The sequence below is a fragment of the Microtus ochrogaster genome, unplaced genomic scaffold, assembly GCF_000317375.1.
Source record: "Microtus ochrogaster isolate Prairie Vole_2 unplaced genomic scaffold, MicOch1.0 UNK54, whole genome shotgun sequence".
Taxonomy (NCBI): Eukaryota; Metazoa; Chordata; class Mammalia; order Rodentia; family Cricetidae; genus Microtus; species Microtus ochrogaster.
In genome coordinates, this window is record NW_004949152.1 from 1532792 (window position 1) to 1559290 (window position 26499).

General features: G+C 48.2%; 1 protein-coding gene across 2 annotated transcripts in view; it reads right to left on the reverse strand.

Annotated features, from left to right (window-relative positions):
- Window positions 1–6186: 6186 nt before the first annotated feature.
- Window positions 6187–26499, reverse strand: part of Fto (FTO, alpha-ketoglutarate dependent dioxygenase) — a 344281-nt gene continuing 323968 nt past the window's right edge. For both annotated transcript variants that reach the window (XM_005369598.2, XM_026777285.1), the window contains exon 9: window positions 6187–8246. In XM_005369598.2, the coding sequence (XP_005369655.1) occupies window positions 8093–8246 (154 nt within the window). In that variant the 3' untranslated portion in view covers window positions 6187–8092. The remainder of the gene's footprint in view (window positions 8247–26499) is intronic.

Sequence of the window (26499 nt, forward strand, 5' to 3'; positions counted from 1 at the left end):
ACTGACACACACACACACTGACACACACACACTGACACACACACACACATACACACACACACTGACACACACACACACACTATTAGGGACAAGTTGTGTGGTGCAGGAAGCCAGGGTGGCGCTCTGTCCTCTTGGCATGACCTTTGCTGGTGACTCTCTTCCTAGCCCGGTTCACTTTAATCCAGACCTATCCCTCTGTCTGCTCTGCTCCTTGACCACTCTTCATTGCCCTCCCCCCATTCCTTGGTGTTGAGTATTTTGGTGCAGCTACTATGAACATATCATCATAATTGACATGCACAGAGCAATTCCTACAAGCTGGGCATCATGTTAACAACTTAGCACACACGATCACAAGCGGCCCACCAATCCATCGAGCTGGTCTTTGGTCAGTACTGTCTGTTCTAGGCCTGTAATGAATATGTGGGGATCTGTGGGTCCCACCACTCAGTTCTGTTGCCATTGCGAGAAGGCAGTCATAGATGACGTGAAAACACACAGTGCAGCCGTGTCTTAATAAAGTTTTATTTGGTCAACACACTCCTGAGCTGGATTTAACTGAGAGTTGTGCTCTTCTGACTCCTTCCGTAGATTTTACTTTTGTCTCTTTTGCTTGCTCTGCCATTCATCATTCTGTGGTCCTGGGGGGCAGGGTCAAATCTAGGGCTCGGCACTTGCTGGGCAAGTTCCCTCCCAGTGAACCGCATCTTCTCTTCTTTATTTATTAAATGGATATTTTGAGGCAGGTTCTCTCTTGCAAAGTTTCTGAGGTTGGCCTTGAACTCACTCTGTAGTCTAGATAGGCCTTGTATGCTGCCCTTCCCACACCGGCCTGATGAGAAGCAGGGATGACAGGCTTGGGCCACCGGGCTCAGCTCTGTCATTCTAAATGATCAACCTGTTTCTTTGAAGTTTGTCTTCTGAATCATGAACACACATCTCAGTGGCTGACTCAGGCAGGAAAATCTTACCCAAGCCCATGGGCATTTGTGGCTAAGGAAAAAGCGATTAATGACATACAAAGTGTTTCCCAGGCTGACAAAACTGCTCCTTTCTGAGCCAGGATTGGGAACAAAAAGAGGCCATTCCAGTAAGGGACCCAGAATCACTGTCTTCAACAGAACACAGTTTTGTGTGGGAAGTTGAACTCAAAAGTATTGTTCCCCAATTCCACTAAACACCAGAAACTTGAAACCTGATTTATATCACTCACCTTAAATAACCCAATTTCTCCTCTCTGGACTTCACTTGCCCCATCTGCAAAATGGGTATGATGCACAAACACTTATGCCTGGGATACACGCTCTTGAAAATAGGGTGAGGATCCTCTTTTGCCAAGCTGCCCCCTCCTACTTCTCAGGCCCTGTGTTAATGGTCAGAAAGCAGACAGGCAATATTGAGGAAGCAGACGGGCTATTTGAGAAGGTCAGGTCTCAGGCTCTTGCTGCTTTTGTGTTTACGAAGGAACCAACACGTGTCTGCTAGATGGATCCATTTTATTAAAGCAGAAAGAACTGTCAGTGCCCGTGGAACTGGCAATGTGGTGCTCCCGAGGCAGCCTTGAATGCTTCTTCGCCTCTCCTAAAGACCTTTCTGCTCCACAGGCAGGCAGGACGAGGGTGTTCTCCACACAGCCACCAGAGTCCCTGGGTACACTGTCCCTGTAGAGGCCAGCATGGAAACGATCAGACAGTGTACCCAGCCCCCCTACAGGAATGCCACTCCCTTCTGCACGCACAGCTCACCCAATGGGAACAAAGATTGGGAGAATGTTCTGGGGAGGGGAAAGTAAGAACCCCACCCAGGCTAACCCTCTGGAACTGCACCAGGGGCCACATGACTTTGAAAACTATCCTCAGTGCCTTCTGGTCAAATGAAAGCAAGCTTCTCACAGAGGGCTGGAGACAGCAAATGGAGCCGGAGTCATACACAGTTAGTTTCAAACTTATGTTGCTGCTCACAGGGAGAAATCAATGTACAGTATATTAAAAACAATCACCGCAGCCCTTAAATGATCCGATAGTTTAGCTTTGAATGCATTCGAGCTAATGGGGGCTTTAATGGTTTCTGACAGATCATTGCATTGATCAAGGGGCATGTATGAAATACACTGCCTACTAAACTCTGTTTTGATTTTGTAAAAAGAAAACTAAGCATCCATGGTAAACAGGGTTTGATTGTTCACATAGTCCCTGGGATGGCTCTCAGCCTGACCCTGGTTGGGAATACAGAGAGGGCAGTGGGAATCCTATACACCTGGCTTGCCCCCTTCTCAGCCCTAATCACTGTAATCAAATGCAACTCACTGTCAGAGGGGCTGGGAGAGGGGAGATGGAAGGAGGGAATCGGGGGCCTGGTTTCCATGATGGGTGAATTACCAGCTGCGGCTGCTGGGGCTCTGAAAAACCGATTCATCCCTTGTGGGGCTTGGAGGCTGCTTGTTCCCCATCCTTCATCTGAAAGGAAAACTGGGGTTATCAGTGAGGGACAGCCCTTTTGCCAGGAAGCAAATGGAAACACATCCACCTTCCCTGCATGTTTGAGGCTCTAAGATAATTGGATGAGGAACGGAAGGCGTCTGTCCTCAGCTTTGGTGCTGTCATAGGGTATATAGAGTCTGAAGAAAAAAATAAGCAAGAGTAGCCGTTAGCATACCACTATTACTGTTTGGAAACGTGGGCTTGTTGCTGTTGAAGCCTCCACAGTGAGCCATATGCCACTGCCTTGCTGGGTCAGAAGCAAGAAACGTTCCGGGCCCTTAGCAACAGTCTCCCTGGGTCTGTGTGGGCTTGGGTACTGATGGTGCCTCCTGGGAAGGAGTTGCACAGAGCACAGGTATCTATCTCCCTGGGGGAAGGAATTGCACAGAGCATAGGGCCAGGGGGTTTAAGCATGAGGATCCCTCTGGCTTATGGATGTTCTTGTGTTTAGAAGGACCAGAAGAAGGTCACTTCAATTCTGGTACCATGAAGGGTGGCATGGTTGTTGATTTTTTTCCCCCTGTACATCTCTGCAGAACTATAAATGAAACTCAGGGTCCCCACATGCTAGGTGAGTGCTCTGCCATGAGTTACCTCTCCAGCTTCATGAGTGATCTTTGTGTGTCACCAAGCAAGACTATACCTCCCATGGTCAATAACCAAAAGGGCCAGATGACCCGTGCCTGGTTCAGAACCACTGTACATTTGGGAAAGCGGCTCTCCTAAAGAGGCCTTGGACTGGTCTAAGGCCAGCACGCTCCCACCTCTGCAGGCCGAAAACAAAGGGGGAAATCCGGGCTGCAGGCCTTTCGTTTGTACTGGTGCCGGATTAGTCAGTAGCTTTGGTAAAATTGATGAATTTTGTCAAAAGGCAAGTGCCGACAGGTGAACCGATCTGTATCTGCTGTGATCCATTTAGCCCGACACATATGTGCGGGTGAGCTGGCTCCCCTCGATCCGCTCAGGACTGATGAAAAGTAAATGCGAACCAAGTCGCGCACTGCGTCATTGGAAAAGAATCACCGAGTCTAATGGCGGGGAGTTAATTAATGCTTCCCTCCCCCCTAGAGCAGGCTGACCCTGATCCTTAGGCACTCGAGTCGATAAACAATTGTTGTACACAGGCCATCCATTAGAAGTTGAGGCAGGGACGTTTTTAAGCAAATCTGAAATGGCCAGGGGTGACCTAATCCTGCCGCAGTAATAGCAGTATGAAGCAATCATTTTTCAGGCCATCTCATTTAGAAGAAGTTCCAGGCCATCTGCTGAGAGAAAAAAAAAAAGGAAGTCGTGAAGAACAACTGGGAGAAACACAGGCTGGTGGCGGTCTCCTCTAAGCTGTAAGTAGCGGCACTCCCTTCCTTGGCGGCTGTCGACTATTGGCTGGGGTGTCGTTGATGATAGAAACCGACACTCACTGAGTGATTACTGAGGAACGGCGGGACTCGCTGACAGCGCCCGACTGCAGGGTGTGGGGCATGGCCAAGTGCTACCCCTCATCTCCATCTTCCCCCACTGGGTCAATGAAGATTGGATTTCAGAGAGGTAAGCCAGCTGCTTGAGTCACACAGCAAGGACTTTGACGTGAGGTGACTGGGTTCATAATAGCTGGTACTTCCTGAAGACCTGCGCGTGCCAGGCATGGATGGCAGCACTTTACATGCATGTGAACTTGCATGCCCTTCGTGACCTGCTCGGGCAATAGACATGTTACTCCACCTTCCGTTCTGTAGACTGGAAAAGAGGCGTGTAGCCTTAGGACATATACGCAACTAATACAGACCCAGAAAGTCTGTACCCAGAAGCCTCTACTGCCACTCAGGACTTGGGTTTGGGGAAATCAGATGTCAACAAAATAGACGGGCAGGTGTGCAAAGGAAAACTAGCTTCCAGGGTCAGAAGATGAAGGCTGGATAGCAGAAAGAACCCGCGTCGGCAGGGCTCTGAGGGGAAAGCAAGCATACGGTGCAGAAAGGGGTCAGAGTAGGGGATTACGGGTGTCGCTGCTTGCGGCTAGACTGCAGCAAGGGGTCTGGGGGAGACATTCTGCTGGTTGCTGTACACACAACAGCCTCTTTCCTGGCGTCATCAGCATGTTCTGGAGTCTATCCAAATCTATCGGGGTGTCTCAGGGCTGCGAGAGTATTCCTTTTGCTGGCAACCACTGAGAACAGCCCCCCAAACACAGCAGCTGCCCTGGGTGCCCTTGTCCCCTTTCATTGCAGCAGGCCCGCCTTCTCTGTCCTTGGAGCTGCCGACTCTCTGCGGCTCTCCCAGCAGTCTCGGCGGCAGTCATTACAACCCGCCTGCGCCTTCCTCCCTCTTTATGGTTGTCAAATTGATTTCACCACCTCGATACCTATGGCTCCCAATGAAACTTAATTAAAAATACCATTTAATCACAGAGTAACAAAGGCAAACTGGATAAACGGCATTACCACTTCAGCGCCTTTTAATCCGCGCCGCCTCGCTCCATCTGAACCTGTTTGGATGAGAATTGCCTTTTCAAACCGGAATCCCCTTGTCTTCCATGCACTTGCCTCTGACAGATCCCCAGAATAAACAGTATTTAGCGTGGCATGGATCCAAATGTATGCAATTTGCCCAGTGGTAAAATCAGCCTTAACTAGAGCAGGCAAAAAAAAAAAAAAAAAAGTTGCACTGGAAAATACCTTCCTTGGAAATGTATACAAAGCCTGCACCCCAGCATTAGGCAGGGCTCATGCAATCTCATTTCTGGCACCCCCTCCACTCACTTAGTGATGGATTTGGAAGCTTATTACTAAAATTGTGTCACAAGCCATGCCATGACCCCGTTCTTTTCTGTCAAGAAAACTCTGTCAGGCAGGAGGCTGCTGGTAAGAACAGGAGTGGATGACTATTGTGGGCGCTGCACGTTGGAGGTGGCTGCTGCATCCTTCCCACCACAGGGAATTCCTGGCTGCCAAGACACTCCCTGGAACTGAGCCTGTGCGTCCCCGTGACCCTTGGGATCTAGGCATTAGTTAGAGAATTTGCTGAAAGCATAAAATAGCTCATCAAGTTGCCTCTACCTGCCCTGTGTAAAATCCTCCACGTTTCCCAGGGAACACTGCTTCTGTCTCTACTCTAGTGGGATGGCAGGACTCTCCTGTCTTTCTCTACCTGGGCCACAAAAGCCCCTTTCCTTCCTTGAAGCCACCTCCAAGGGCCCCCAAGCCTTGTAGTCTTTGTGATTGCTACTCCTCTTCTGGAAAGGTCTTCCCTACTACCCCTGGATAATCTACCCTTCTCTTCTGCTTTGGGTCACTAGTCCAACTCCACACCCCACCTAGGTGTTTCCCTTCCAAACACAAGCATCTAGAATGATCTTGTCACAGTATTGGTTTCTTGTCTGTCTCCCCGTGACAGTATAAATTCCTAAGTGAGTCACTCTGTACCCTGGGCCTCCATGAGCCTTAGAGTCCCTGGGAGACAGAGATTGGTGGTAGAATCTGACCTAGGGCTTCCTACAATGCTGGAGTCTGAAAAGAGGGAGGTCAAAAGCCCATGAGGGTGATGCATCTTTTAGACCACTTTTCTCAAGTGCGCTGTAACCTGTCAGCCAGGAAAGGCTGACAGGAAGGTAGGTAGGAGCAACCGATGTGAGAACCACTTCTGTCCACACAGCAAAGCCCGCCCCCCGCCCCCAAACTGGTGTAAAAGGAGAGAAGCACAGACTCTTGGGTTTCTCGTCTTTGAATTCTTTATTGTGTAGGAAGGGATGCACACAGCACAGCAGTACGGGCAGACCACGAACACAGTTCAACAGGAGGAACACGTACTGAGCACTTGACACTAATGCTTTCTACCAAAGGGCATTGGCAAGCAGGTTTAGAGAGCTGCTGGGGGAGCGTGTTTACAAAATGATAACATGGAGTAGCAGGGTTGCAGCAGAGCATAGAGGTCACAGCCACTGCCAAGCCACTGCCATGCGAGGGAGGAGACCCAGTATGGGTGCCCTGACTTTTAAAGAGAAATTCTTATTCTATGTGGAATCTCCCAACTAATAATTTTGGCACCTAATGGAATAAGATATAGAAAAAATACCACGGGGCCTAATGACCCACAGAGCCAGAGGGCTGGGGATGGTGGTGGTGGGCCTGCCTGTGACATCTGAAGCCACATACACCTTACTGAGGTGATTTCATTGGACTGTGTCAGTACCCTGTGAGAATGGACCTCACTCTCTACCGATGAGGAAGTTGGGACTCATGAAAAAGGGGGGCAAATCAAGGCCTAAGAGACTTGGGTTTCCGTACCAGGGAATCCCAGCTGCTGTCCGGTGGGCAACTCTGGGCGGGAAGGAACCTCAGGTGGAATTGTTGTTGCCGCAAAAATACTGCTGTTTACGGACCCTCCATACGCACAAGAACCTGACTCATACAAGAAAATCGGGCTGAGGGAAGGGGCTGTTGTCAACGTATCTGGGGCCACCAGAAGGTTCCAGGCCAGCAGAAAGATATGTGGGCCATGAGACACAGACAGCAAAGGGCAGCAGCTGGGTAGGAATATTGCTATTTCCAGGCCAGCTCACATAACGTATCGGATGGTTAGGCTGTCTCTAGCTTGCCACGTCACCTAATCTTCAAGTGAGGAGTCGGTACTTGCAATACCTCCCACCATACAGATAAGAAAACTGAGACATAGGACATGCAAAGGTCACAGTGGGGAACTTAACCCTGGCACTCTGAAATCTGAATTCAGGCTTGACTTCTCCCCACAGTCTCTGAGGCTCTGGCATCACTGGGATGGGAATCCATGCCACCTGCCGCTACCTATGAATGGGGAAATTCTAAAAGAAACGCTAACTCCATGAAATAGCGTCTGTGGGGCCGTCCTCTGTCATTGGATCAGGGAAGCCCCGCAAAGACAGGATGTGGCTGTTTCCTTTGCTGTTCCTTCCTTGCTCACAGTTGGGCCCTCACTGAGCTGTGTTACTGTTCTGCGACTGCTTTTCATTTCTGTCCTCCACGGTTACAGCAGCAATTGCTGCTACAGATAGAAAACCATAAGAGGGAAATGCCTGTCGTAAGCCTGAAACCCGGATGTGTTGTCTGAAACTGTAGTCATCGCACCCCTGACAGGCACGTGACATGTGGCCAGGGCACGTGAAGAAGGGATTTGTAGCTACAACTGAGCTTAAATTTAGGTCTGTGCAGTGAGCTAGTAACCACCATCTGCGGATGGCTCAACCGCAGAAGCCAAGAAGAGAAGCTGGGGTGGCTGTCTCCGGCTCTGGGGTTCCATGCCTGGGTCTACTCTTTCTCTCTGAGGTGGCAAGCCAGTAGGAAAGGAGACGATGCTTAGCTCATTCCTGTCGATGCCTTGGGGACAGAAAGAGCTCCCAAGGGAGAAGAAGAGTTGGGCAATATTCTGTGGTGTGTGTGTTCTAGTTTAACACCAAATCAGATAAAACACTGTGCGATTTTTCAACATTTTTCTATTTCTGGGCTTTATTTCTGAGCTGTTTTGAGTTGGAACCCAGGTCCTATACCCTATGGGTTGAGAGGCGTCTACACTACCCTTGTCCAAGGTTCGGGGAGGAAAGCCAGGATATCTTTTCCTTTGCCACCTACGGACTTGTGCTTCCTCTAGGCTTTTGGTCCCAGAAGCTTGCTTCTGAGCTCTGAAACCACCTCTGTGAGGTCAAAGGGCAGAGGCATGGAAGGGTCATCCTTCTCCCAGTAGGGCCGGCAGTCTGGCTTCTGATTGGCTGGTAAGTTCCGGACGATTCGGGACTGGCACCTAGGAGAGGAAGAGCGGCAATTAATCCACTGGAGGGAAAGCCCGGAAGTTCCAGACTTCTGGGAAACGTGGAGAATGAAGCTGGCAAATGTTCCAACAGCAGCTGTTGAAGGTGATGGGGACGGCGAAGTGGGAGGAGACGCTCACAGAGCAGAGAGCACACATTTCTGGGGAAAACCTGTCTCGCTCAGGGTTGGGGCTTCAGGTTTCTCCAATTCCCACATCTGCATTATCTCCAGTGGTTTCGGAGAAGCCAATCACTAGGGAAATTGAGTTACTCTGCCTTTAAAATGGTGAATTATTTTTTCATTATCTCAACAGTTATTTAAAGTGTGTGATTAAGCCATTATCAGATTTAAATGTTTGTGGGATTTCGATGTATTACTAGATTACTGGGAAAGATTAAATTGAATTTACTGCATTAAAACGTCCAAGAATAGATTAAACAATATTACAGGCCAGGATTGACTTTGGAGATCCAGGAGATTTACAGGTGTCCCAGCTTGCTGGGCTCAGAAGAAAAGGCACTCCAAGGAGAAAGAGGTTTATAAGGATATATGCAGATAGAGGTTAATAATCATTTCCGCTGATGAATAGGTGGGGAAACTTCCACCAAATTAAATTAAGAGGCTAGCAAGAGTTAGTCCCCAAGGAAAACACTTAAATCACCGTTTTTATTAAATGGATTATTCATCAATAGTAGAGAAATTAATTATCATATGCAGCTAAACTGTAGCCTGGTAGGAAGAAGTTGGAGTGCCATCCTCACATCTCGGAGGCACCACCCTCTCCGGGAGTTGAGCTCATTTAAAACTGGGCTTGGCGAATGCTTTGGTTTCCGTTCTAGTTATCTGAAAAATGAGGGTCATAGGAAAAAACATGGGTGTAGTAAGTAATGAATGATTTCTTACAGGCAGAGCACATGCACCAGACCTGTGTTTGCAACAACTGTATAGGTGCCCCTACCTCTGCCCTCCCGTCGCTGTCAGCCAAAGAGTGGCCACACCCACTCCCAGTCATAGGACTGGGTAAGCCCCTCATGGGAAGACATTTCTTCTCTGGGGGATTATTAATGGGGAGGGGATTCCCAGGGGAAAGCATACTTCAACTTTACACCTATTTTCGCATGTGGTTAATTGCCATACCGGCATCCTATGCACTCAATCTGTCGTACATTACACGTAACATTCCAATATATCTTCTGCTCTCCGCATCCGACCCTGATAATAGCGTCTGTTAACACATACTAAGTACTATTATGTAGCACATCACTTCATAAATAATAAGATTAGCTGACCTCGGGGGCCCCAAGAAGAGTAATGTGTTTAAATGTTCTCATTATTTATTTAAAACAAGAATTAAAGTAACAGAAGCAGCCCCTGACAATCCTCTTAGCATAAATATTCAACTGTTTGCGCTGATAAGCACACACGGCGTGGAGGGGCAGAGGGCACGCTCGGCAGCCTACTTCATAGTAGGTGCTGGAGCCCACACTGCTGGCTGTCGCCCTTCTCGGGGTGCGTTCCTGCAATCCCTGCGACAGTCTCTAAATCACTCGAAAGAGGCGAGGGGGAAATTAATATTCAAGGGAAGCTGCGACTAATTACAAAAGGACCCGGGAAAGCTTCTTAAATTGTGCTTTCTCTCGACCCCGGAATCGCGGAGTAATGCTCAATTTACTGGGTAGGGAAAGTTATTCCAAATTGAGCATTTCAATCTCACAGTGGATAAATTATCCGTGCACATATTATCCCGCTTGGCAGATTAAAGGGCTGTGATAAGTGTTGATCCACCTAGAATATCATAAGGTTTGTAAAAAGTCAATAGAGATGCTTTCTCAGCTGTCAAGTGGTTTTGACTCCTCACTTTGAGAAAGTACTAGAAATATTCAGACCCATGGCAGAGCTGTGAGCATGCTGGCCTGCTTCTGGACAAGCTGTTCTTGGCCACTGTTCTCACCAAGCAGGGCTGTTGAGGGACTACCTGGCTTCATAAAGACTCCTGGTAGGCTCAGAGATTTTATATGTGTGTGTGTGTGTGTGTGTGTGTGTGTGTGTGTGTGTGTGTGTGTGTGTGTGTGTGCGCGCGCGCACGCTGAATTTCTCAGGAACCCAATTCAGCTATATTAAGATTGCTGTAAAATTCTTCTCTCAATGGCTGGTACTCCTTGCTAATCTCCAAGTGCCAGTGAGAGGGACAAGCAGGATTCCGTGTTTGAGAAGGGACTCCTGCCCTCTCCGGCTACACAGTCTGATTTGGTGGTACACCAAACTGTGGAAGGGGACACGAAGGGACTGAGAATGACCTAGAGGCCTGAGTCCTTTCAGCTGTTATTTTTATGTCTTGTTCAAGTCACCCCTGTCTGCTGGGGTCTCAGCAGACTCCTGTCCTTAGATGGCAGCATCAAGGGTCGTGGTGTATTCTCTGGAGATGCAGAGGGACCCATCATTTGGGAAGTTCTTTATCGTATGGAGCTGTGGGTTCTTGTCTATGTAATGGTGATGATGGGAATGAGAATAATGACAACGGCCCAGTAGTTCCTGCTATCTATGCAACGTTTTCAGTTACTCAGTCAACCAATGGAAAATTCTAGAGATAATTTGTAAGTTTTAAATTGTGCACGATTCTGAGCAGGGTGATAGGATCCTGTGTCCCAACCAGGTTGTGAGTCACCTGCGTCTCTCATAACCTTTTAAGTGCATGGTATAAGCTGCTTGGTCCACGTCACCATGACCCAGAGCCACAGAGAGCAGACAATGCTCCTGACACCATGTCAGACGGTCAGCAGTGCCTGAGGCCGCGCCAAAGCACCGATGTCATTGTCACCCATCTCAGCTCACCTCCTCCTTGTAGGCACCTTACAGCACTGCCCTTGGGGTGAGTGGAGCACGAGGTATTTTGGGAACAACTAAATTCATCTAATTCTACTGAAGCACACTGTTGAAATGGTACTGTTTTATTAGTTACTGGTGCCCATCTTTTCCAGTGCTATCTTTAAATTAAACTTTATCTAGGCATGTGTGCCCAGGAAAACTTATTATTATTATCAACCATTATTTCAAGCATGCCTGAGGAATCAGAGGAAATATTCCCTACAAGCAAGCTGGTGTCTGTTTGTGTGTGTGTGTGTGTGTGTGTGTGTGTGTGTGTGTGTGTGTGTGTTTTGCAGTAATAACATTCTGACTTACGTGTTTGACGTGATTAAGTGAATGAACAGAGATAGTGTTTGGAATACTGCCCAGCACACAGTAACTATTAAATATCACCACTATCATTACTTTCACCACGAGTGCCAGTGACAGCTGAGAGATGCCACCAGAGTCCTAGCAGTTGCTGAGTGGCTCTCTCCCCCTTCCAAAGTCCCTTGGTGCAGGCCTCTGAACTGGCTCTCTGGGGGCAGCTCAGCAAATCTAGCATAGTTCTTTCTGCCTTGAATCACACAGCCTATGGCTGAATCATGTCACAAGTGACATCCTGAGGCATGAGGCTTACCCAGAGAAGCAACTTTCAGTAGCAGGCTACAGTGTGCAGACTCAGTAGGACCAGCGGCTTCCAACCCACACTAAGGAAGGAGTGGTGGCTGCTTCATGTGGACTTGCCCCTTACTGGAAACCATGTTGGGTTGTTTCTTAGCATGAATCCTACAGTTCCTTGAACAAGAGAGGGGCCCTGAGTGTCCTAAGGGCCCCTGTGTTTTACCAGTGCCAAGTGTGGCGGTGCGGTGGGCACAGCCTACTCCTCGTCAAGGGGAACAGCTCGAGAGGCACACGACACAATCTGGAGAAAACAGACTCAACCTGAGATGGGAGGCAGGAGCTGAGGGAAAATACTTTCTTCTCCCCGGATCTGTGCAACCCTGACCTTCCATGGTCGTTTTGCTTCCCTGCCACGAGAGGCAGGGTTCTAAACTGTATCATCAGATGAAGGCTCACCTGAGCTAGGTCTCTGTAGACTGCATTCTCTCAAGCTTTATTGTCTGAGGTAGGTTCTTCTGTTACTTGCAACCCAAAGAACCTGATGACGCTAGCCACTCTTCCCACCTCAGCTACTTCCCACATTTTACAGGATCCACTGTCATGGTCTCACCGTGTGCCCATGCTACTGCTGGTACTGTGCAGCGTGCACACAGACTATCTGTGTTTGAACTTATGAACTTGGGGCTTTTGCTAGGAAATAAGCCTGTTTTCACAGCCAGAACCTGATGATCTTTTCAGAACATTAAGATCCTACCCAACTTAGTGGCCTTCCCAGTTCTTACCGTCCCTAGCTCTACTTAACTTAATGTCCTTCTCAGCTCTTACTGTCCTTAGCCACCCAGTATGAAGGTCACAGCTTCCCCTCCCGACATTCATTCTCATCTCCTAAGGGGAAAACTCTATTTTTGGATGCTTCTGGAGTTAGCAAGTAAACCTGGATTTACTTAGAAAACTCTTGAAACCCTTAAAAGGGAGCCAAACAAAACAGAACAGAACAAACCCAAACCAAACCAAACTCAAGGCTAGAAGCTCTTCATCCCTCTCGTTCCCATTCACCTGGCTTCCATTCCAACAGCTCAATGGACCATCCTCAAAGGTCTTTGCTGCTGAGGAAAGGCTCTCTCTGAATGACCTAGTGAGAACATAGGGAGCCGGCTGGCCCAGAGGTCCTGCAGCCTCCACCCTGAGGTGTAACTCACTGATTTCCCCCAGGGCTTCCCTTACATCTGGGTGATCAAGATGGCAGCTACATTAGTGAACATTGGCCGCCATGCTAAAATTAACCACTTTAGCTAAAGTGTGTGTTAATTATGGGTATGCAAGCAGTCAATAAAGGTTAATGCAAAAGCCAAAGGGGAAATTCCTTCCCTTATCGCGTCACTTCACAGACTAAATGACTAACATTATACTTTGTGTTTTTAATCAATAGGTTTTACAGTAATGTGCTGGCCATTGATTTTAAGAAAACACATATGGTTCTTTCTTGTCCCTAAATTTTGCAACAAATAAAGAAGGACAGGTAACACTCTCCGGAAAATGACAAAGTTTCAGGATAAACAGTTTCTGCTAAGAGACTCGTGAGGACGGACAAACTAAACACACACACACACACACACACACACACACACACACACACACACACACACACACACACACACTTCATGGAGAGTCATCAAGCACAGGCCAAGAAGAGACAAGAGAAATGAACCACTAACTGCGAGTTCTTTTCTGGGGAAGAGAAAGCAGACTGAGGGAAATAACCACAATCTTTTATTTAAAAGTCTAAGACCCAGGTGTGCTTCCCATGACCCCTTCAGGAAGCTGGGGGAGGCGGTAGGAGCTGGCATCTAGATTCCTACTTGAATGATGCCTGTCTTATCCCAGGTTAAGACAGGGTGGGCCCAGCCCTTGCACAGAAGCTGGCTGCCCTTTGCATTATATCCTAGCTTTATCGTGGATTTCCATTGGGATCAAAATGGGTCCCGTCCATCAAGTACTTAGCTATTCTTGCCAAAGTGACGTATTTGGGAGATTTCACAACACTTGTGGAGTGGAGGGTGGGGGTGGGGACAAACATTTTTTTTTCCTTATTTCTAGGATTCTAGCTATAGCAAGTGACTGAACAATCTTCCTTTTCTCCCTTTTCATCCTCAGGCTTTGAAGTTCTTACGGGCGTTATCTGCAGAAATAAATGATAACTGTTTATCCTTCTTCACGTGCGCAAGCCCTCTCTCATTATAGCCTCTGGGTGACCTTGAGAAAATATCCCAAGCTCTCAGGTTTCTCAGCTGTTACATGAAGTGCATGGTCCTCTGCTCTGCTGGGTTATGTGGAGATGAGATCAAGTCATGCATATGAGGCCCTCCAAAGTAGGCAAAGTACACAGACCTGCAATCGTGCCAACACACACCTCCTACGGGGCACACATCCTAGCTTTAAAATGAAGCTGATAACGCAGTGTTATCCAGGAAGGCTCTTAGCACCTGGGAATAAAATGGTAGTAATTTGATGCTTCTAAAAGCAAGACTAGTTTAAACTAGTAACACCATCAGAAAATCTCTAATGACTAATGAAGTGTGTTTTTTAAGTAAGACTTTCCCCCTGGGATTTTCACCTACAGCGAGGGGAGGGTCTAGCTAAAGTTAGTTGGGAGACTGCGTTAGGCTCTCACTCACATCCAAATACATTCTCTCAAACAATATATGCCAGTCTCAAGGCTTATGAAGCCTCGAGGAAAAAACGCTGGGGAGATCCATGCTAACCCACAAAGCCGGAGAGCCTGGAGCAGCCCAGGAGAGCAGGAAATAATGACTGAAAAGACCATAGCTTTCAAGGAGTTGGAGATCAGTGTGGCTACCCCAAATCCCTGCCCCACTCAGCCTCTCTGGACGACTAGTCGGCGCATCTGCCACACAGAGGGATGCAGCGTTTCCTATCTAGCACGGCTGCCCAGTCCTTGCCTCCTGCACCATTTAAGGAGTTTATCCATGTTGTTTGCCTTAAAACCACTATTTAAAACCTAACCCCAGGCTATTTCGTTGTACTGGTTCTCACAGCTTCATTGGGCTTTGCTTCGATTTATTTCACTGTGAGAAAGTGGGCAGGCAGGGAGAGAACAGTCTCGGTCTTAGGCTGGCATGGTACTGGCATGCCTAAGATTTCAGCATGGAGGAGAAAAAGCAGGAGGATTGTGAGTTCAAAGCCAGTCTGAGTTACTGAGACTCTCTTTCTGTGTATATATACACACACATATATACACACACACACACATACACATTTACACACACACATATACACAAACTTAGCTTTGCACTCCAGCCCCTCTCTGTGGATTTTTGTTACCGTTTAATTGTAACATTCTAGAAAATGGTACCAGTGAGGAGCTGCCTTATCTTTGAGTTACCAGGATGATCTACTTTGCAAAGGTGATCTCATCAATTAGTGGTCCAGCTTTGGATAACTAAGTTTACCTACTGCAGAAGCAGTTCCTAGCTGGGTTTCGGCGCGGGGCACCTCCACACTCCCTGTGAAAGGCTCTTCTCCCTGCCTCATGTCACATTGCTGCTGTCAGCTCGGTCAAGTCAATGCACACCAGAGGGAGGGAACCCAGTCTTCGCCCACAGGCCGTCTTTCTTTCTTCCAGCTCAACATACCTTCTTGGTAGACAGCATTTTTCAAACACTGACCCTTGAATCCGGGTTTAAATCATAGTTTAGATAGATCTATCTTTGTGTCTCACCCCGTGGGAAGAAAGAAAGACTCTAATAAACAAAAGGTTGTATGGACTCTTTCAAAAGGTCCTAAATATCAAATATACCCCCAGACACTTTGAATATCAAGTTGATGCCACCAAAGCCAACTAGTCATCACCCAAGAGATGGCAGGGTTACTCAGCACAGACAGCTGGCTGTCTGGATCTTGGTCAAATACCCTGTGTGGATGGAATGCTGACTGCACCGTTCTGGGAAGAGCCAGCTGCTGGGACTGGATTGTGTTCTCCACACCTCGAGACTAAAAGGCATTTCCTGTATCAGTTGCTTTCAGAGCTCTCAACTCTTTCCTTCAGAATGTAGATGACCCATTATACCATCCCTACATCACTCAAAAACTACAAATGCCATGCCTTGGATATGGAGCATATACCCAAAGGTTTGTGTGTTGAAGGCTTGATTCCAGAGGTACAGTGGTGGGGAAGTAAGTGATTGAATCATGAGGGTCCTGGTCCAATCGATGGATCAATCTACAGGTGGATTCCCAACTGAATGGCTCACTGGCTCTCTGGAGGTATGCCACCGAAGGCTACATCTTGTCCTAGCCCCTTGCTCTGTTGCGCAGTTTCCTGTCTGTGATGAGGTGAGCAGTCTGTTATATCATGTTCCTGCTGCCATGATGTCTACCTGCCTTACTACTGGCCTGATGAGCCAGGGCCAACCAACCCGAGGTAGAAACTTCTGAAACCATGAGCCAAAATGATCTTCCCTACTGTAAGTTGTTTATCAGAGAATGCACATCTAGGTTTTTATTTTTTAAAAGACAAAGAGAAATGAGGTTCCCAGCTCTGGAATTCTAAGAAGAGATTTCCTTTGCTAAGGGCTTCTGGTCTTCCAGGCTCTGGGAACCAGGGAAGAGGTTCTACCCGAGAGAGAATGGTGCTCACAGTGTGGCTAGGGCAGGAGGTAGAGAGATGCAGATACAAGATGTTAAGTCAGGGACAGTTTTTAGCCACAATATGTCCCAAAGGCATCTCTCCACTTTTTGCAGGAGCCTAGGAGTGCCACACCCTCCTTCTATTGCTAGTGTGGACTGCCTCAGTCAGAGCTCTGCGTGCTCCCCAGTCTAGGTGACTGTACTACAGACCCTCACAGCAAACCCTTACTCCTGTGGCTCTGAAAATGGCCCTTCGGGATTTGTTGGGGGCTTTGTCGCCATGGGAGAAGTATATGAGTTATTCTAGATTGTGCCACTGCTCCTTCAGTGACAACTTTTAGACCAAAGAAACAGCAAAAATGCTCCTGAAAACACAAAGGCCACCGGTAATGCACACTGCGTGCAGACACTCTGCACATGTTTTATGTAATGCACACACATGTTCTATGTAATGCACACTGTGTGCAGACACCCTGCACATGTTCTATGTAATGCACACACATGTTCTATATAATGCACACACATGTTCTATGTAATACACACTGTGTGCAGACACTTTGCACATGTTCTATGTAAGCGCCCTGTCCCTAGAAGAACTGAACCAACCCAAGCTCTCAGGACTGAACACAGGGTAGAGTCTGGCTCTGTCTCACTCAGAACCTCAAGCTCTTTGTACTATTCAAAACAACAGAGAAAGAAAGAATCCCTTGAGGGGTGGGGGCTGACTAAAAGGAGTTTCCTGAGGGCATAAGCCCCAAATCAGACTCTCCAGGGGAGGGCTCGGAGAACCTTACTTTTATAAGTGACTTTTAGCAGCGGGCCATTCAGAACAAAGTTGCACCTTGTAAACTTGCCCAAAGGACCACAGCGATGCTGAGGCAGGGCTGTAGTGGGGGACATAGGCTGTCTTTGTGACCACGCGGAACAAACAATGAATTCATCTTTATTGCAGAGGAAACCAGAGAAAGCATGTAGGTACGCAATTGGGCCTGGTAAGCAGACGACTGGTGACCTTCCAGGGTTCGGAGCACCCAGCAGGTCTCCCAAGGTGTGCTGGCAGGCTCATGGAACCACTTAATACGTGAGGCTGCTTGGCCCACCTCTCGGGTGCAAATCCGGGAGGCAGAAGGTTGAGAATAATTTTATCCCAGGTTCATTTGTCGGCTGTCAGTTGCATAATGATGGTGATGAATGGGCTACCTTGACAGCAGAACATTTAGGAGCTGCTGACCTCTGGTCTCTGGTCACATGATAGGGTCACCTGAAACCTGCATGACTTCTACCTGCTCAAGGGTAACAATATAAAGGTCAAACGGGTTGGCGGTTCTATGTATCAAGTCTGAGGCAACTTGGTTGGAAGCTTTAAGAGAGGCCGGGTTGGGTTCCCCGGCATACAAAGCTATGGACGCACTGCAGAAATGTGCTTGACAAAAGATATACAATTTCAAAGGCGGCTAGAGTAGCTTGCCTTGCAAGGGAATAGAATGAACTCATTATTTTTAAAGGGCAACAATGAAAACAAACACTTTGGAAGAAAATATATTCTGCCAGTGACTCAGCCATTGGGAGGGAAAGCACACGGGCATATGACTTAATGAGTGTTATTAATGCCGTACCTGCGCCGTGGCATAAGGTCCAATTGGATGCAATTACTGGAACAAAATCCCCACTGGGTATGATCAAGCCTTGCTTTCAGCCATAAAATACGGTCTCTCCACTGTCTCTGTCAGCACAACACCCCACAAAGGGCTATGATTGACAAAAGATAACCCTTTCAATTTCATGACTTTCCTGTTGCTTGAAATCTAAGTCAAGTTTGCATGGGATAGTCTCAAACTTCAGAAAGATTCTAGAATAACTTAGGACCAGAAATTCAAGCCAGTGTGGTTTTTAATAACATTCCAAAAAAAGAAAACCTAACCCATTTTGTCCTGCAAATCTCAGGGTTTGCAAATCTTTGGAAATCTTAAGATTGTTCAAATGTTAGGGAAAATTCCATTTACTCAGAATCAGATAATAGGTGTCACATGGATAATAAACATAGTCAAAAAAAAATAAAAGCAAGAGAACCAATGCCATTGATTTTCCAAACCTAGAAATTACATAACCTGGGCAAGAAGCAGATGTCACAGAGAAAAATCTGATTTATCCAGAGGGTCTGGGTCTTACAAAGGCTGTTTGCCTGCAGAGTCAAAGACAGACAGATACTGGGGCATAATCCATTCATGCTCTGGAGAGATAAGCCAAGCCAAGGACAATGGCTTACTGAATCCAAGGCCAGATGGTCTGGCTTAGGGATGAGCACTGGAGCTGTGAAGTCTATGACCCCGTATGCTCACCTGACAGTCTGTCTTCACAGCGCTGCTGGGTTTAGAAATATTTCTGAGTGGCCTGCTTAATGGGGGTTTGGAGGCTGAGAAACACCCACTGAAGTCCATTTAAACCCCATTTGGAACTTGAGGCCCAAGAGTGTCTTAGAGGTCCATGGTACTTGCCGTAGGGAGCTCTGGATCATGGAACACCAGTGCTGAGCAACCGTGTACGTTCAGATCCCAGAGAGATGTCTGCTCACTAAGGGCACACCAAATTTCCGATGTAGGTTCATGCTTTGCACAGACTTAACAGGTAAGTAAAAGTTAAAAATTCTGCTGTGCATGGTGGTGAGTATCTGTAATCTCAGAACGTGGGAGGAGAGAGGGAATAAGGAGTAAGAGTTTGAGGCTAGCCTGTGCTACAAAGCCAACATTCTCAGCATGGTCCAGAAGACCCTTGTCCATTTCCTGTCTATTTGTCCCCAGTGCTCTGGTTTTCCCTTGATCTGCTGTGCACTTGGCTCCACACACACTGGCTTGTTTTTCCTTTAGCAGGCCGAGAACATGCGCAGGGGATTAGTGAGCTGTTCTGTCTACTCAGAACTCCTCTCTCTGCGGTCTGTGCTGCTAACCTGCCCTCTCGCCCTCTGAGATACTGCTTAGAGATTCTGAAGAAAGCTTCCTGGCTGTTTTACTCACTGTTCTATTCTCCGGACCTAGATAGAGTACACTTTGACACACGAAGACCTGGGGACACACTAATGACTGAAAACACCTCTGCCTGCACTGCTTAGATGAAATCAATCTCCCCATTGTATAACCCTAACAATAGCAATGGAGCGTACCTGGCGCACCGAACGGGGTGATAATAATAATGTCATTACTACCTGTGGACAAGGAGGATACTGTGGCGGGGAGGACATGGTTCTGAGAATCTAGGACTTTGTTCTGCCACTTGGTTATCCTGTGACCTCAGTTAAAACCTGATTTTGACCACCCTGGCTCAACTATACGATGAGGGGTTGGATAAGACAACCCTCAAGAACCTCCCCAATGCTGAGCAAAGACCTACACACACTACCACGCACGCTTCTTAAGCGTAGGACACAGAGGTCATATCTCATCCTTGGACAGAAGCAACTGGGGCCGTGTTCCAGGTCACAAGGCCAGTGTGTCACACAAACCAGAACTTAGGTCATTGCTTCGCCCAGGAATTTCCTTTCTTGGTAGTACCAGAAGGACCACCAGATACTGTCATTGTGACTTAAAAACTGCATTTGCAGGCAGGTTCTGGTTCCCTCGGACATAACAGATGTGCACGGGACACTTCCCTGTGCCACTGGTCAGAGTCTACAGGCTCTCAGCCATCATTTCATTTGCAGGCTGCAGAGAATTACTCCTTTGCAGGGACCTCTGTGGTTGCTAGTGTGGCCTTTAGGAAGAAGAGGAGCCCAAAGCAAAGCATGATTGAACTCAGCGTTCCTTTACGGCCTCTGCATCCATGCCCGCCCTGACTGCTCTCCATGATGGAGAGTGGCAGGGAAGTGTAAGCCCAAGTTGGTTTTGGTTGGGATGTTTTACTGCAGCAGTAGAAGCAACTAGAACAAGCAGCAAACTAGACAAGGGTGAACATATTGTAGACCCTTCATTCGGCTGCTAGTAAGAAGGCCTAGGACCTGTGGTGGTTAAAGAGGATGGATGCTCATCTTTGCTTCACATTCAAGAAGCCCAGGGGTGCAGGTCCCAGGAAGACAGTCCACAGATTTACAGGAACCTGCTGCTCCTCCTATGCTCTGCTTTGACATTCACAGATGACTGTCTTTCTTGAGGGCACCTGTGGTCCAGTATGTTCTAGTCACCATACTGGAGTCCCAGGAAGAGAGAAGAAAGGGAAAAGGTGAACTATGTCCCCCTTCCTCTTTCTCAGAAGGCCAGCCTGCGGGAGGCTGGAAAGTGGCTGCCTTGTCCCTTTCTTTCCCATTAAAACTGGGATTCTATACTAAGGCAGAAAGAATGCGTGAATGAGGAGGAAAAATCAGGACATTTCAGCTCTAGTCTGTCAAATGCTCTGTGGCGAGCTATACGGGTATATGAGGAAAAGAGCCGATGGACATGGGGGAGACATTGGCAGGTGTTTGCCTGGGGAAGAGAGGCAGTGACATCACCATGGCTGGAGAAGTATGAGGAGGGGGCTGAAGATGTAGTCAGTGAAGCCTGGGGTCTCAGGCCACTGTAGAGACTGCATTGTTCCTAAGTGCGGGCTGAACCGCTGGAGAGCTTTGCATGGGAGGTTTTCATCCCAGGGCTTTGCAGAAAACCTCCATGAGAGGAAATGACTATGCTCAACCCCACACAGAACTGGTGAAACTCCCAGAGCATCTTCCTGGAGTCTCATGGCTCCCAGCTGCTCTAGGGCTGAGAGGGAGGGCAGGCTCAGAGTCTTATTGCGCCAACAGTGTTCATGAGTTGTCCCTTTGCACCAGAATGTAAGCGACAGGCCAAAGCCTGTGATCCCGAATCCACCCAAGGTGTCCCTGCCCCAGAACTCAGCTCACATAAGGTTTGTGGTGGTGATGCTTTGATTTTCTTAGTTGTAGATTCAGGCTGCAAAAGAGGCCCAGCCTTAAATGTCCGAGCCAGCTTCAAAATCAGAGCTGGGCTGGTTTGAAAATGACTTGGCTTACAAGGTGGCTTTTACAAAGAGAGACCAGACTGAATTCTAGGATCCCCATGTGCTTCTGGGAAAGAAGAAACCCCTAAAACCTTGGAGAGAAAGGAAACTACCAGAGAGATGGCCCTAGGTGGGTACTGGGGTCCTTAAGCCTTTGGCTAACTGGGCACATAGCCTATTCTCTATCTTGGCCCCAGAAAGAGAAAGGCAGGGGATTCAAGACATTAGATATTTCTTCTAGTCTCTGGTGGACGGTAAGGCCAGGAGATGTTCTTCTGGGCCCTGGGAGCTTAGGCCTGTGGTTCTGTCACTATAGGGGGGTAATCTCATTCTCCCAGGACCAGCATTTGCTTGCTTGTGAGGTGACCTTGAGGAGGGCACTTAAGAGGCATTGTCTCATCTGTCAAACGGAGACAGCACGGAGACCTGGAGTCACAACTGGTAAATACTGAAGACTTGACCAGTATTGGCCACCTCATCTCATAGCCCCTGGCTCCGGGAAGAAGGCTTTGTTCCCACACGACAAATGAGCAGGGCCATGTCCTTGCCATGATGTCTGGTAGTGATGAGGGGGTGAGGTAGATGACAGGGGCTCTTTGCAGACACCCAGAGGCCCTCACCGTGGAGCCCAGGCACTTTCTCATTTGCCCAAATGCAGAAGGTCACAGGGAATCAAAGGATGACATCTGCTGGAGCAGCATGCCATTAGAGAGGAGTCGGGGGACGGGACGCCCATTACAAGCTACCTCCCAGCTTCTGAAAATGGGCGATTAACGGGGAAGCTCTGCTTCTTCCCAAGCAGAGCAGGAGACGGGCAGCTGGGAATGGCCAGGGCTGGGCGGTGAGGAGGGCCGGCACAGTGAGCCCTGATTAGCTGTTGTGACCTCCTGCCCTGAGCCTGGCCTGTTGGGGAGCCAGGCTTCTCTGCAGACTGCTAAGTTGCAATTTATTCTTTTTGGAAGAAAGCTCTGCAGTTGAGAGCACCTGGGAGTTCGCCCAGGCGGCTTCGCCGAGGCTCATTATGCAGCCTCTGCTGGCTCGCTGATTTCAATTGCTCTTTCTATGTGCCGACTGCCTCAAAGATGCCTCGTGCCCAGGGGTGCCTGTCAGTAAGTTCCAAGGCCAGGCTTTGGACATGCCACCAGCAAGTGGTCTTGCCTGTGAAGCATACATGAAGAGAAGCCAGGAAGGCAGTCTTTCCAAAATGGCCTTCAAGCAATGCCACAAACTGTACTGTTGGTTCATTTTTTTTTTCCCCCAACTGTGTGGAGAAAAAAGAACGGTATTTTAAAATGCAATGGCTAGAAGCGGGTTGTACTGCTTCCTGCGTGAGTTCTCACCAGGGTGGGAAAAGAAGGTGACTGCGTGGGCAGTGGTGCCGAGGCCTGGCCACATGACTGGCCTTTCGAGAGAGATTTGTTCGGAAGAGCAGCAGATACACAGGGCGCAAGATTTAATTGGTTCTAAGTTGGTCTCCTGGAAGCGTCTGGGAACTATGGTCACTAACTCTTTTAAAATGATTTATAAAGTTCGTTTCTAGGAGAGAGGTCTTTGGGCAGCAGACCTGTGAATTATTTCTCCACTGTGGGCAGAGTGAGGACGAAGATCAGCTCCGGTGCAAAGAGGGATCCCACCACGCTCTCCCTGGAAAGGAGGGACTCCTCATTTTTCAGTGAGGGGATTTCTGACAGCCATGCCTCTGTTTCCCAACTTTGAATTTGATAGATAGAATCTCTGTCCTTAGGGGCTGATCTCATCTGCCACTCCCTTGGCTTAAAGAGATGCTAACAGACTGGCTGGTGACAAAGTTGGAGACCAGCATTCCCTGGCCCTCCCTGTTCTGTGATGTCCTCTGAGCGTCTCTCTGTGCCAGGGAGCTGTGTCAGTGGCTCCCACTGATTCTGGGACAGTGAGCACTCCACCTTACAGATGGGAACACGGAGAGGGCATGCAGCTTGCCGAAGCCAGCAGAGCTTGTACTCCAGAGCACACCCTGCAGACCATTACCCTCCAGTGTTACTGAGTCACCCCGAAGTTCTAAATCTAGTGACACAGAGACAGTGCAGGAAGACCACACTGTCCCTCTCCAGTCCATCTGTTTCCCACGGTGACTACCTTCTGTACCTCTTATATGCGGGACTGCTGTTTCTTGATCGATCCACTGTGGGTTGGTGTACTACATTCTTAATACAGAGGTACCACACTCTTCTCTCTTATTCCACACACGTGTGGATGGTGTCTATGGTAACTAGTTCTTAAGAACTGGTGACAGGAGAGGGGACACTAATTCTCACACAGATGGTGATTTCTGCTTTTGTATCCTTAGGAGTCCAGAGCTGCCTCTGAAGACTAGATACCCTGATAGAGGGACCATAAGGAGACAACCTTCTTAAAAAGCCAAGAAGGAAGCCAGGCATTCCGGGCTTTGGCATGACCGAAGCAGTTCTGTGTCCCAGCCGCTAGCAGAGTGCTGTGTGACCAGCTGAGACCTGGTCCACCAGCAGAAGACCAGAGACTCAGGTAAGAAATAACGAACTGTGGCTCTCTGAAGTCATGAGGTTGAGGTGAGCTGTTACGGTGGGGAGCTGGTGGAGTCTCTGAAGTCATGGGGTTGAGGTGAGCTGTTACGGTGGGGAGCTGGTGGAGCGGTTCTTCAGTCATGGCTTTTGCCGTCTTTGTAACTTCAGATGATATGCTTACACGACTTCCCCTGGGCCTCTCTGTCGGGCGGCTCTGCTGGCTGGGAGTGTGGGGAGGGAGACCCACGGACGTTCTCCCCTCAGTTACTCCTCTCTGGAAATGTCCTTATAGTCTCACACAGAGACAGGTCTCTTAGTTGAGTCCAGATCTCCTCAAGCTGACAATCAAGATTAACTTGATTAATTATATTAATTAAATTAATAAAATGATCAATTATAGTTCTCTGATGCACAAAAGCTTATAATTCTGGTGAAGTCCAATTCGTCTGTATTTTTTTTCCTCCACTAACTTTTTGTAGGTTTTTTTTTGGGAGGGGGGGGATGTGTGTGCATGCGTGCATATGTGCCTTGCTACACAGTCCAGGTTGTTCTTAAACTTGAGACTCTCTTGCCTCCTGAATACGGGTTGCAGGCGAGCACCACCACGTCCAACAGTTTCTACCCCGCGCAGCTCAGCCTGCAGCGAGGACTGAGTGATTGCATGCTCCTAGTGCTTCCCTTCCATGCTCGGGCTGTTCTCTTTGCTCACTGCACTGGTCTCAAGTCAGTCACCAGCCTTCGCGAGAGCCAAAGCTCGGCTGTGCTGTAAACCCAGGCTGGAGATGTTGCCTAGAACTAGAAGTAACTGCTGTAAACTGTTTCTGCATTCTAAAATCTCAGATTTGAACTCACGTGGGCTGGACGCTTTTATTCTCTAGTGCCATGAACACACAGGATCTGGCTGTGTGGATGCCTGTCTCTTCGACTAAGCCAGAGGAGCAGGGGCATCTCAGTGCCTCTCCCACCACATCTAAGACTTCTGTCTAAGGAATGATATCTAAGACCTTGAACGAAAAGCTGCACCTGGGATTTGATTCTTTAAACTCCTGACAAGAGGCTGCTGGAGGTGTAGTTATGGCGTGCCTATTCTGATTGGCAAGCCATCCTTCCGACAGCCACCGTCACCTCTATAAAATGTAGGTACTGGCAGATACGGAGAGTGAGGACCCTGCCGCCTCAGGGGGAGCACTCCTGTGGTTAAAGGTGGTCCCAGTGGGCAGTCACAGCTCAGGGGACACAGTCCAGTGCACGTAACTATTCATGAAACAAGAACTCTGTAATCATGAAGGTACCTCTGACAGCGCAATGCTCTGTTTCCCATGCTGAGGACATTTAATTCACGGCCATGTTTGGAATACCTATTTATTTGTGGGTACTAGAATACAAAGTATCTCATGACTATAGCTTATAGAGTCTGGGTAAGGTTTTGAGTTCGGTCTCCAAGCCTTCTAAGGGGAAACACTATTTTAAACTACAAGGGTTGTGCAGACATCTTTGACACTGCATCTGTACTGGTCAGCATGCCAGTTAGATAATCTTATCAAAAGGTCTCACCTCCAAACACTTACTAACAATTTCCAGAATTGGAAAACCAAGAAAACAGTTTCCACTGCTGAGAGAGCAGGATTAATCGCAGGATACCCGCGGAATGGACGTGCTTTGCCATAGAAAGATTTCCAAATATAAGACAATTGTTAATTAAAAAATAAAAAAAAAAACCAACTTGGACATTGATTTCGCCAGCAAAGAAACCACTTACGTTTGCCTATGGGTCCATGTACATTTACAGACACACAGAGTAACATCTGGGGGGCAAAGGGCCTGTGGGGGTGAGCTGTGGTCAAGGAGAACTCTGTTCTTACCTAGACAGCTTACGTTTTTACAAAGGGAATGTGTTTGTGCATTGTACCTGAGTAAGAGGGAGGCTCGTACAGCTGTAAGGAAGCAGCCGCTCCTCAGCTGGGGCGGCTCGGAGGTGATCAAGGTCATGATGCCTTCGGTCCCCATTCCCTCACTCTCAGACCCAATTCTGGAAACCTAGTGATGACTAAATTCCTGGTCTGGACGGGTCAGCTATGTAAACCAGGTCTTTTGCATCGTATGGGAGGTTTACCCACACAGTATTCTTCATTGGTTTAACAAAGACAGGCTCCTTGGAGGTCTGGAGGGGAGAGTTCCTCTACGAGTCCACCTCGTGTCTCTAAGCTTCTGTGGATGAGACCAAGGCTCGGCACGGGGAAAGCTAGGAAGCAGTAGAGAGAAAGGACCAGTTCCTGATCCTGACCGCTGAGCCAGTCTTCTCTCTCCTCTGCATGCCTGTTAAGGAAACTTGTCAAAACAAAGCTGGCAAGCTGAACAGATGCTTTTTCTACCAAAGGCTTTGAGGAATGGCTTCAGCCGGCCCTGTTTGCTTTCTGAGTGAACCACACCAACTGCCTCTTCTTGTCCTCCATGAAGCCCCTGGCATGCTTTTGGGCCCCTCTGGGCACACATGCTCAAACAATGTCTGGCCATGGAGGCCCAAGTTCCCTCATGTCCAAAGGACAAGGGCAAGATCTGGGGCTCTCCGTCCATACTCAGCCTGCAGCACCCCACACAGCAAAGTGGGCACACTTTTAGATGCTTCCC